This window comes from Vigna umbellata, chromosome 2 (assembly GCF_029865625.1).
Source record: "Vigna umbellata cultivar VRB3 chromosome 2, Vumbellata_1.0, whole genome shotgun sequence".
Taxonomy (NCBI): domain Eukaryota; kingdom Viridiplantae; phylum Streptophyta; class Magnoliopsida; order Fabales; family Fabaceae; genus Vigna; species Vigna umbellata.
The window spans coordinates 13,878,312-13,889,469 of NC_142166.1; the positions used below are offsets into that span (position 1 = coordinate 13,878,312).

At 28.2% G+C, this 11,158-nt stretch overlaps 1 protein-coding gene across 1 annotated transcript; it reads right to left on the reverse strand.

The window, feature by feature from the left end:
- Window positions 1–1,436: 1,436 nt before the first annotated feature.
- Window positions 1,437–3,094, reverse strand: LOC124834082 (iron-sulfur cluster assembly protein 1-like). Its single transcript, XM_047308689.2, has 3 exons — window positions 2,741–3,094; window positions 2,459–2,513; window positions 1,437–1,856 (listed from the first exon to the last, which is right to left on the reverse strand). Exons 1-3 carry the CDS (start codon window positions 3,042–3,044, stop codon window positions 1,697–1,699), a joined length of 519 nt encoding a protein of 172 aa, XP_047164645.1. The 5' UTR covers window positions 3,045–3,094; the 3' UTR covers window positions 1,437–1,696.
- Window positions 3,095–11,158: the final 8,064 nt, after the last annotated feature.

Sequence of the window (11,158 nt, forward strand, 5' to 3'; positions counted from 1 at the left end):
TTGGCTCAACCTCTCTTAACCGCACCCAAACATTATCATAGCCCCTTCCCTTTACTTAATCATATAATTTAGAGGAAGAGTCATCATCTCATTACATCAAAACTATCTTATACACATCATATTTTAATTATTAAACTTGCGCAAACCACATCCATTTGATAATCTTTCCTTTCTCTCCTTGGTTTGAGTAGTATAGTTTGGAAGAGTTTATTCCATCAGTATTAAAAGACGAAGATGCAAATATGTAAAAAAATAAATAGAAAAGTTATCAAATGGAAGAGATGTTGAAGTAAGATTTTTTCATTTTTCACTTTTTTGTTAGCCTTCTTTTAATATATTCTCATTAGTTTTATTTGTTTATTTTGAACTTAATTCTTTATCTTTCTTAGATTCTTTTTTTTTAAAATATTATTCGTAAAGTTAAATTACCTAAAAGTATTCTTATTCCAAATTATAAATCCATTTTAAATTATTTAATCAATTTTTTTTATCGTAATATAGTTTACTAAAGATATGAAAAGAAAGATAAAAACAACCCACATCACTGGAATATTTATCACAACATAACTTCACAACATATACATAATTAAATTTGTAAAAGCTATCATATTTTCCCAAATTTTTTTTTTACTTCTTCATAAACTAATTTTAATTTTGTAAAAAATATTGTATCACTTATTTTCTTCTTTTAAAAATGTTTACGGAGAAACAAGTCGTAACCAATATTGATAGATTTATATGTTCTCCACTAATTATTCTGCTGATTTTAACTGCATGAAGGTCATAATAGCTTCTGTGAACAAGATGATCACAAAACCCTCGGACAGGTTTGCCAGAAAAATCTAATCAATTATAATAGGAAACACTAGAGGCAAACTAAATAACCACCTAATGAGGTTTGACAAACAACTAAAATAATTTTTTTAAAAACAAAGCTTCATTCTGTTAAAGATAAAGATTACAAGACCTAAGCTAAAAGCACACTGCTAAATTACGCAACCAATGAGATTTGACAAACAACCCTGAACAATCCAGATTATCAAAGGTTTACACTCCCATCCTCTATCGCAGATTCACAATTCATAGTTTTAATCAATTGCTGCCAATTGATTTAAGGACTCTACTACAGAACTAATCCTTTTTTAATCCGTGTCTATATCTCATTTGTGATCGAGTGAGATGCCATAAAAATATTTATGAAGGTTCATGATACGAACGGTTTCTTAACCCTGTTTTACATAAGCACCCAACACTCGCACACTCTCTGTTTCTCCCAGCTCCAATATCCTTCACTTGAAGGATGCATTACACATTATACAGTGGTATTTCTATACTCATTGTCAGAAGACGTATAAAGTTGAATGTCAGACAAACATATCCAAAACAAAATAGGGTAAAATGGTGTGTTAGCTTCACTAACAAAATATTTACGTGGGTTCAACACAACATCATAGCTTTATTTTATTACATGTACATATTTTTTAGTAAAAATATAATTTAGCTTCTCAAAACAGATGACAAACTACATCCTGGGAAACAAGTATTTACTTCACATTAGGACAATTCAAATACTACAACTAGCTCCAACCAAACATATCTGACCTCAAGATGTTCATACAATTTCCATTCACTCTGTCGTCTAAAAGCCATAGCAATGGCTGTTTTCATCATCATACAATTCAGAAATGCAAGAATGTCAAGCAGTGGCAGTTTTCTCTGAAGTTGTTCCCTGCTCATCAGTAGTTGCTGAGGCACGTTTAGCTTCATAATCCTTAACAGCTGCTTTTATGGCATCCTCTGCAAGCATGCTGCAATGAAGCTTGACGGGTGGAAGTGAAAGATGCTTCGCAATTTCACTGCATAAAATTAGCAATGTGTTCTTCAACAACTAATAAACGGAGAAGAGAGCAATTAATCATGAAAAAGCATAACCAAAGCTAGAATAATATCACCTAGCAGGACTAGAAGTCCTAGAGATGTGTTGCACTAATCAATAAAGCAAAAGGTATGTAAACAACATAGCAAAAGATGAAAATATTCTTCATCAGTCATTAGATTCATCAGCTCATAGTCATCTGAGGAGGACACACACACAAACATATGCATACATATGACAGCAAAACAAGAAAACATCAAATATTAATCATCAAAACAATAAAAGAAAATGTAAATTTCGTGTTGAACTAGGCTGTGTTTTCTCCAAAAATACCATCTAAAGTAAATTCTTCCACATAGTTCACATGTTACTTGTTCAATTCCAGGCACTAAACTTGCTATAACTGTCAACTTTCACCATTCTTATGGCTAAGATACAATTACGTTACTTTTCTGAAAGAGCCAAGCACTAACCCTCGAATCCAAAGAATGTAATTAATATACCAAATCACATAACATACAAGCGATGTCCAGAACAAATAATAACCAAGTGTAGCAAACGTTTTCAAGAGCTCCAACTCACGTGTTTTTAATTGACAGAACTTCCTCCATTTGCTTTCCCTTCACCCATTCAGTAGCTGCAAAAATATAACAAAACTACAAATCAGAAACACCCTCAGTCATCGGAGGCAGGAGGTACTATGCACAACAAATTTCTTCAACACCATTGACGACAAATTTCCAGGAAAAATGAAATAAAGATTCGAAAATTAAAACACCAAAAATTGCACAAACCCTAACAGCAAAAGATAAGCTTGAAACTAACACGATAATAAATTAAACAATTAAATAAATATAAAATTACCGACGGAGGAAGAAGCAATGGCGGATCCACAACCGAAGGTTTTGAAGCGAGCATCGACGATCTTTCCAGTTTTCTCGTCAACCTTAATTTGGAGTTTCATTACGTCGCCACACGCGGGTGCCCCGACAAGACCAGTTCCCACAGTGGGGTCGTTCTTGTCGAAGGATCCAACATTGCGGGGGTTGTCGTAGTGGTCCACCACCCTCTCGTGGTAGAGGCGCGGCAGAACCCTAACTCCCACCGGTGACACCTCCAACGACGGCGTTGGAAGAAGTCTCTTCGCGCTTGCAGCGATTCTCATCATTTTCTCTTTATTCTTTGGTTGTGAACGAGTGGTTTTGAGAGGGACACAGACGAGGAAGACAATAAATAGGATTCCCTTTGAGGCGGTTTTGATCGGATACGTGGCGAGTGGAGATTCTTCAATATTTCTTAGAACTATGTTGGTTTTGATCGTTCAATTGGGCCTTAGTTGCCGCTCAATAGAAACGGATTTCCTACCCTTTGGACGGCTTTTACCTTTTGCACCGCAATTTTTATGCATGCACTTCTTCTTTTATATATATATATATATAAAAGGTCTTTTGCTCTTTTCGCTCTGTAACCCATTCAACCTCCAAAATTTGTATGGATGTCCTCTATTAATATTCTTACTTGTCAGCTCTTACATTAGATATTGATTTAGCAAAATGTATTATGGAGGTGAAGGTGTTATAAGTGCTAAAGTTAGATAGCATTTTTGGACAAGTTTTTCGTTTTCTTTCAAAGAATTCAAGGAAGGCTTTTACTTCTTGTGTTCTTATATTTTTCTCCTTCACCTCCTATTTTTTAGAATGACTATTTTTTTTCCTTTTTATTTTATAACTAATTCAATCTACAAAATTTATTCGTGTTCTCCATTGGTGCCTTTACTTGCAAGTTTATGCTTTGATCAATGGATTTAGCAAAAAAATATTGTTGGATGTGAATATGTAATAGCTATTGAAGTTAGTTAGCTCTTCTGGATAGGTTTTTCAAATTTTTATTTAAACGTATTTGAGCAATGGCACGTTGATTTTTGAGTTATTTTTGGATTTAGCAATCTAGAATAGCAATTTCATATGTAATGTAGTTATGGATTCTATAATCATAATGGATTGAATTTTGGATTACATAATATGGAAGAAGCATCCCACTACTAGCTAGAAGAATTTTAGATTATGCTATTTGGAATTGTAATTTCAACTTTCAATTTTGGAAGTTTGTAAGGTGTTTCCAAAATACAAAATATAAAAAAAGTTTTAAGAGTTTAGGACTTATGGTCATTGTGAGATATTGTGAGGTTTTTATTCTAGTGTTTGTCCATGTCCTAGTAGATGAGTTAACTCTTTAAACAAACATTAAATGCATGTAACTTTGTTATTCAATTTTATAATACACACACAACTTATCAAGCCTACGTAGTTATCTTCTCTCCAAACTGGGAAAAGTAGAAGTCTAATACGTCTAACTATATATAAACAAAAGCTAGAATTCCAATTATTTAGAAAAAATTATTTGTATGGAGTTGTTTTAGGCATGTTTTTCAAGAGATTTTGATGTAGAGATGATAATGTAATATTATTTTATAAGAAAAAAAAAGATAACATTTGCATAAAACATTCATTTAATCAAAGAAAAGTTTATTAGACAAAGCAAAAGACTTGTGTCTTTTCAAGTAAAAGCTTATAAGACGAAGCTACCACATTTGTGTCTATTTAAATAAAAGTTTATGAAACGAAGTATATAAGTAAAATGTTTGTATATGACTAACTAGACAAAGTGCTTAAGTTTGTGTGCTTATAAAATTATGTTTTATACTTTGTTGTTAAAAAATATATCTTTTATTTCTTGTTAATTTTTTTAAAATACAAATTTGTCATGTGTCAAATTAACATTGTGTCACGTGACAATGACAGTGTGATGTGAGACTAACAGTGCCATGTGTAATTGTCATGTGACATATCATTGCATTAGTCTTAATTTGATTTTTGTATTTTTATTTTGTCTCAATTTAGTCCTAATTTTTGTTTTAAAATTAACAAATTTGTCCCATCCCAAATTAAAACAAAATTTAATTTGTATATAAATGTTATATAATATTTTTATTAAAATTGATATTTTTATTAAATATTTTTATTTAAATTTAGTTAGATTATATTTATATTTAGTCAATTATATAAATCTTAATTATGTTATTTAAATATGCTAATAAGAGTTGAAAAAAAATCAGTGACATGACATGTTAATGTGAATTTTTAAATTACGTGGTTTAATGAACAAATTAATGTCATGAAATTTTAATTTTTTAAAATTAAAAATTGGAGAAAATTTCATGAAAACTCTAATTAATGTAGAAGAGTATGAAAAAGAAAAAAGAGTAACATAATCGACCTATAATTACGGTTTCTTTGAAAATTTTCTCTCATTTTTTATTTTAAAAAAAATATAATTTTATGTTAATAATTTATTTAGTGACTCGATCTCATTTGAAAAATCCACACTAGCTTGACATGTTATTATTATTTTTTAAGATATATTTAAAAGACATAATTAATATTTATATAATTAATTAAATATAAATATAAATAAAGTTAATATTATTAAAATATTTTAATAAAAATATCAATTTTAATAAAAACATTTATATAAAATTTATATACAAATTAAATTTATTTAAATTTGGGAAGAGACAAAATTATTTAATTCTTTTAAAAAAATAAACTAAATTAAGACAAGATAAATATAAAAAACTAAATTGAGACTAATGCATGACTGTCAATGTTATGTTACAGTGTTATTATCACATAACACAATATGAATTTGATATTTGCCAAATTTTTATTTTTAAATAAATGAAAAAAGAAATAAAAATAAAAATAATTAAAAGAAATTTAAAAATTAAAATGACCAAAAACTAACACGTGATACTCTTTTCCTTTTTTTAACGATTTAGTAAAATATTAACAATAAGAACCTGTTTTAATTTTTAAAAAATAAAAATTTAATTGAAAAGAAAAATTAACATACCTATTTGAGACAAATATTTAAAAAATGAAAATTCGGAAATTATTTAAATTTTAATAAAAGAGAATTAAAAAATATAAAACAATGAAAAAAATAGTTTAGAAATAAAATTGAAATTTTTATTATTTAAAATTCAATTCAAATTTAAAAAAAAATCCATTTTTAATTTCTTCCTAACAGAATATGGTATTTAAAGCTGCCAAGGAATATAAAGGCGGCTAATTGAGCACGGATTTTATATTAAAATGACAAGACGTTGTTAACGACTTTGAGTATGTGTAGGTTAGATTTTGTTTTATTTTATTTTAATCTACAACGTAATTAACATGGATCTTTCATCTCTTGATCTCAGATTTTGATTAGTCACGCGGAGCGTTAGATAATTCCATGAAATATACCTCAAACAAATTAAACATATATAATGGTCATTTTAATTCGATTGATTGATATATCATAATAGTAATAATAATAAGATTAATTATTATTATTATTTATTATTATTATTATTATTATTATTATTATTATTATTATTATTATCATCGATGAGTTTGGGTGCTACCTTTATCATCAATAAAGCTTCAATATTACTATTATTTAAATGATGACGAAATGAGATAAAAGAGAAGTAAGATAAAAGCTAATAGTTTTTTATTCTTTTATTTTGTATTTTTTATTCATAAAATATAAACTTGTCTTTTATATCTTTCCATAATAATTCTATTTCTAGTTTAGATTCTATTTAAGTATATTAAACCAAAAGAAAGAAATTAAGAAGTGTAGACAAAGGGTACTAGAAAGTAGGAGTAATTAACCACCATTTTAATCCAAATCACTAAAAGTAGACAAAAACAAAGAAGAAATATGAAACATAAATAAGAAAAATGAATACACATATAAAAAATATAAAATTGTTAACTCTAGAAAATAAAAGAATTTGAATGCAACTTAAACTTACCTTTAGGGAACAATATACAATTATGCTTATTAAAAGCTAATAGAAATAGGCTAATTATTTTACAAGCAAATACCACGCACGTGATAATAAACAAAAGAAGCCGTACACATTTTATTTTTTTATTAATTACTCCTAACTTATGCTTTCTTAGTAAATGAACAAAATCACGCTTGATGTAATTTTGACTAACCATGATAATAATAAATAAATAAATGAATAAGTTAGTTGATCAATCATTAATTTATGATTTCTTAATCCAGAAAGGCTAATCATGAAAGGGTATCATATATTTGGTTAATAGTCCATAATAATAATAGTAATAATAAATAATAATAATAATATTTTCTTAAAGTGTGTGTGGGTCTAATGGAAAAAAATATTATTATCTTCATATTCAACCACCGACTCCTATCCTCATCACAATATAATATTTGCTTTCTTTCTTTAGGGTTACATCGAAAAAGCCTTACAACTTGTTTGTTATAGCTTAGTAGGACTGAGGTAATGGATACCTAAAAAATAATTTAAAAATTTATCTTTTAGAATAATTTACATCAAGTAATAATCAATTTCTTGTTTAGTATAATTTTGGTTATGTAATGGGATACTCATATATAAAACCTTCAACTATAACAAAATTTGTTTCTAGCAAGCGACATATAATAGAATGCAACTTCAATGCAAATTGAGAATTACCCTATAAAAAAGGTTAGAAAGAATATGAATGTTAAGTAATCAATATGACAAACTATTTTTGCTTAAACTCTGTATTTATATAAATTATATTGAACTTTTACTTATTATTAACGTAATTATGTTTCAATCACATCTTAACCACAATTATTATACTGATTCGTGCTAATCTTTTCTAATGTTTTTAACCACGTAGACTATACAACATAATTTTACTGATAGGTTAACTTACAAAACGATTCATTAAAGACACAATGAGCTTCTTGGCTACTGCCCATACTAGGATTCAGGTGGATCAAAATCGGATCCGACCACTTCCCAATGTCCATGTTGGTCTCATACTATACATGAATGTTTTTATGTGTTTGCTATAACAATTGTTAAGACTTCTAGCAACTTGAAAATAAGCTAATCATGGTTTAATTAGTGGTAAAAATACTTAGGGTCTAGTTCTGTTGTTGTTTAAAAAAATACAAGTGGGTAAAATATTGACTTTAGGTTCAATATTTTACAATAATGCATTTTTATAAATTTCTTCTTTAAAAAATTAAACTCTAATCATTGACCTAATCTTTGCTTCCGAGGCATTTTATAATTGTTTTGGTTTACATGATTCATGGTTTGTATATAAAACAAATCGTCAGAATAAAGTAAAGAAAAGAGAGTGTGGAAACTTTGAACTTAGTTACCCTGCATACATCATCTCCCAATTGATGCAAAATATCTTCATATTGATTTTTTAGGAAATGCAACCCCATTAACCAATTAGCAATTCATTAGAAACACATATCTTTATCTCTTCTTGTGATTTTTTCTGAATTTTATCTGGATTTTTAATTTTTAAATAAAAGTTAACGAGTTTTAGTTTCTAAATTTTTCAACGACATTTTATATGTTATCAAATAACATTAGTTAATTACTACAATGTTAGTTTAATCAAAGTTCACACCATTATACATAAAAGTTTACATGTAATTTTATTCATAAACCCTATTTTTATTCTTCACCTATTGGTTAAATTTTTAAACTATTATTTGTTTAATGATGTTAAGTTTTTTTATGAACAAATAAAACATGACGTATCACAAATAGTTGTTAGAGTTTAAATAACTAATGAAGAAGTATTACCAACATCATTGTTATTAAATTATTAATTAGAGTTACAATGATGGGTAATGTTGCACAAAAATATAAAAAATGATATAGCATAAGATTATCTTTTTTGTTACATAATAAAATGACCTTTAATTTCAACAATATAAAATAATAATAATAATATTTGCTTGAATTTACCTTCACAAATTTCAAACGATCTAAAATAAAAGGAAAGGAAGAAGGAGGAGTGAAATTTGCAGTTATGCAGTTGAGGAAGAGTAGCCCAGTGACACACTTTCCTGTTTTTCATTTTCACACGTATCACCATTTCAATAATATGTTGGAATACGTAAGCCATTATTTTCCTCCACTAACGATAAATTTTGTTTATGCAGTTACGTACTACAAAACCCAACTTCAGAATATTATCTTCATAATCAAAGTCAAACCTCCTGAATGAGACAACATTTTCTATCATTAGTCTAATCTGTGTCAATAAATTTTGAAAGAGTTTCATATATTCAAAAATCAGCATTACTATTACTTCAAAATGCAAGTTGAATAATTTTAGAATAAGTTTTTTTTTCTCCTTTTCCATTTTAAGTATTTTGTTAAATTACCATATTTAAGGTATTATCTATTTTAAAATTTGAAATTTGTTATATCTGGTAAAAAGTGAACTTTAAATTTAACCAATTCTATAAAATTTGTTTATAAGATTAAGTTTGAGTTCATTTATATATTGTAAATTGGTTATCCTTAGTCAATGTGAGACTTTTAACACTTATCCTTCACGTCGAGACATATACATTTCAAGTGTTGGGACTAAAAATTAATAAGTGGTCAAATAGCGACCCGATAACAGATGGAACAATACTAAACAAACAATAAATCTTCTGACAACATGTGATACAATAGGTTCAACAAATAACAAAAGTCGCTAAAATAGGTTAAAAATGTGGCTCTGATACCATGTTAAGAAGTGAATTTTAAACCTAAATTATTGAGATATTATTGTGATATTATCATTGGTTATTTATTTTATCATTAATTATGAGATATATTCTTAACCTATTTATGAACATAATTATGGACACAACATGACAGGAAATTTCTTTATTTGATAAACGTGAAAAGGATTACAACCATATTGGTAGGATTGCCAAATGGGAAAGATGTCACTACTACAAATGAGGGTAGTGTGATTTTGGATGGTGGTTTTCAATTTGATAATGTACTTTGTGTGCTAGAATAAACTTACAACTTAAATTTTGTATTTTAATTAATCGATGCCTTAAATTGTATCACGTTCAATTTACAAATGCATTGTCTATAATACATGACCAAAATATGATGACATTAATTGGAGTGGGTGAAGGAACGGACAAACTTTTTTTCGATATTATGAAGATATACCCATTAATGTTTGACAAGGATTGATCAATTGATCTATGACATAAATGGTTGGGTCATCCATCATAAAAGGTGTTAAAGTTCATCCCTCCTATGAGTTAGTTTAGTAAAAGCAAAAATACTAAAATATATTATATATGCCCTTGTGGTAAACAACATAGGAACCGCTTTTCACTAAGTAAGCATATTCTAAGTAGTTTGTTTGAATTAGTTTGTTGTGATTTATAAGAACCTCATCACACTACTTGATCTAGTGGGGCGCACTATTACTTAACAATTAACAATGATTATCCCAGTTTAGTTTGGATTTATTTGTTATGCAACAAAACTAAATTTATGTCTATGCTTACGCACTTTGTTGCCTTTGTTGAAAGATAATTTGATATGAAAATAAAGAAAACACAAAGTGACAATGACACCAAATTTAATTGTTTGCATGATATTTCATTAAAGAATGAAATTATGTTTGAGATATTTTGTGTGGGTACTCCAAAAAAAAATGGAAGAGTGGAAAGAAAACATCAACATATCATGAATGTAGCACGAACACTCAAATTTAAAGGTATTTTACCAATACAGTTTTGGGATGAATGTGTATTAGCAACATGCCATTTAATTAATCTCACACCGTCTAATGTACACAATTATTTGACCCTTAACAAAAAAATTTATGTTGAACCACCAAGGTATGATAACATGAAAGTTGTTGGTTGCTTGTGTTATGCACATCATCAACGTCATGATGGAGATAAATTTGTTAATAGAAGTCAAAGTGTATTTTTGTGGGGTATCCTTATGGATATAAGGGATGAAAATTGTATGATTTGGAATCTCACCAATACTTTGTCTCTACAAATGTGAAATTTTACGAAAATGAATTTCCTTTATCTTGTAACTAAACAATACCACTAGTAAAAAATAGGGTTAAATATGTTTTTAGTCCCTAAACTATTGGCCGTTTTTGATTTTCGTCCCTCTTTCAAAGTAAGGTACAATTTGGTCCTCATTCTTTTCGAAACGTTCGTTTTAGTCCTCGAAAACTAAACACTGTTTAAAAATTTGGTCCTCATTTAGCAACAAATGAGGACTAAAACCAAAATTCCGAGGACTAAAACGAACGTTTCCAAAAGAATGAGGATCAAATTGTACCTTACTTTGAAAGAGGGACGAAAACCAGAAACGACCAATAGTTTAGGGACTAAAAACATATTTAACCC

Coding starts and splice junctions, on each gene's coding strand:
- LOC124834082 (XM_047308689.2), bottom strand. CDS start 3,044: ATGATGAGAATCGCTGCAAGCGCGAAGAGACTTCTTCCAACGCCGTCG. Junction 2,514..2,740: donor CATTGCTTCTTCCTCCGTCG/GTAATTTTATAT, acceptor ATATTTTTGCAG/CTACTGAATGGGTGAAGGGA. Junction 1,857..2,458: donor GTTCTGTCAATTAAAAACAC/GTGAGTTGGAGC, acceptor AATTTTATGCAG/TGAAATTGCGAAGCATCTTT.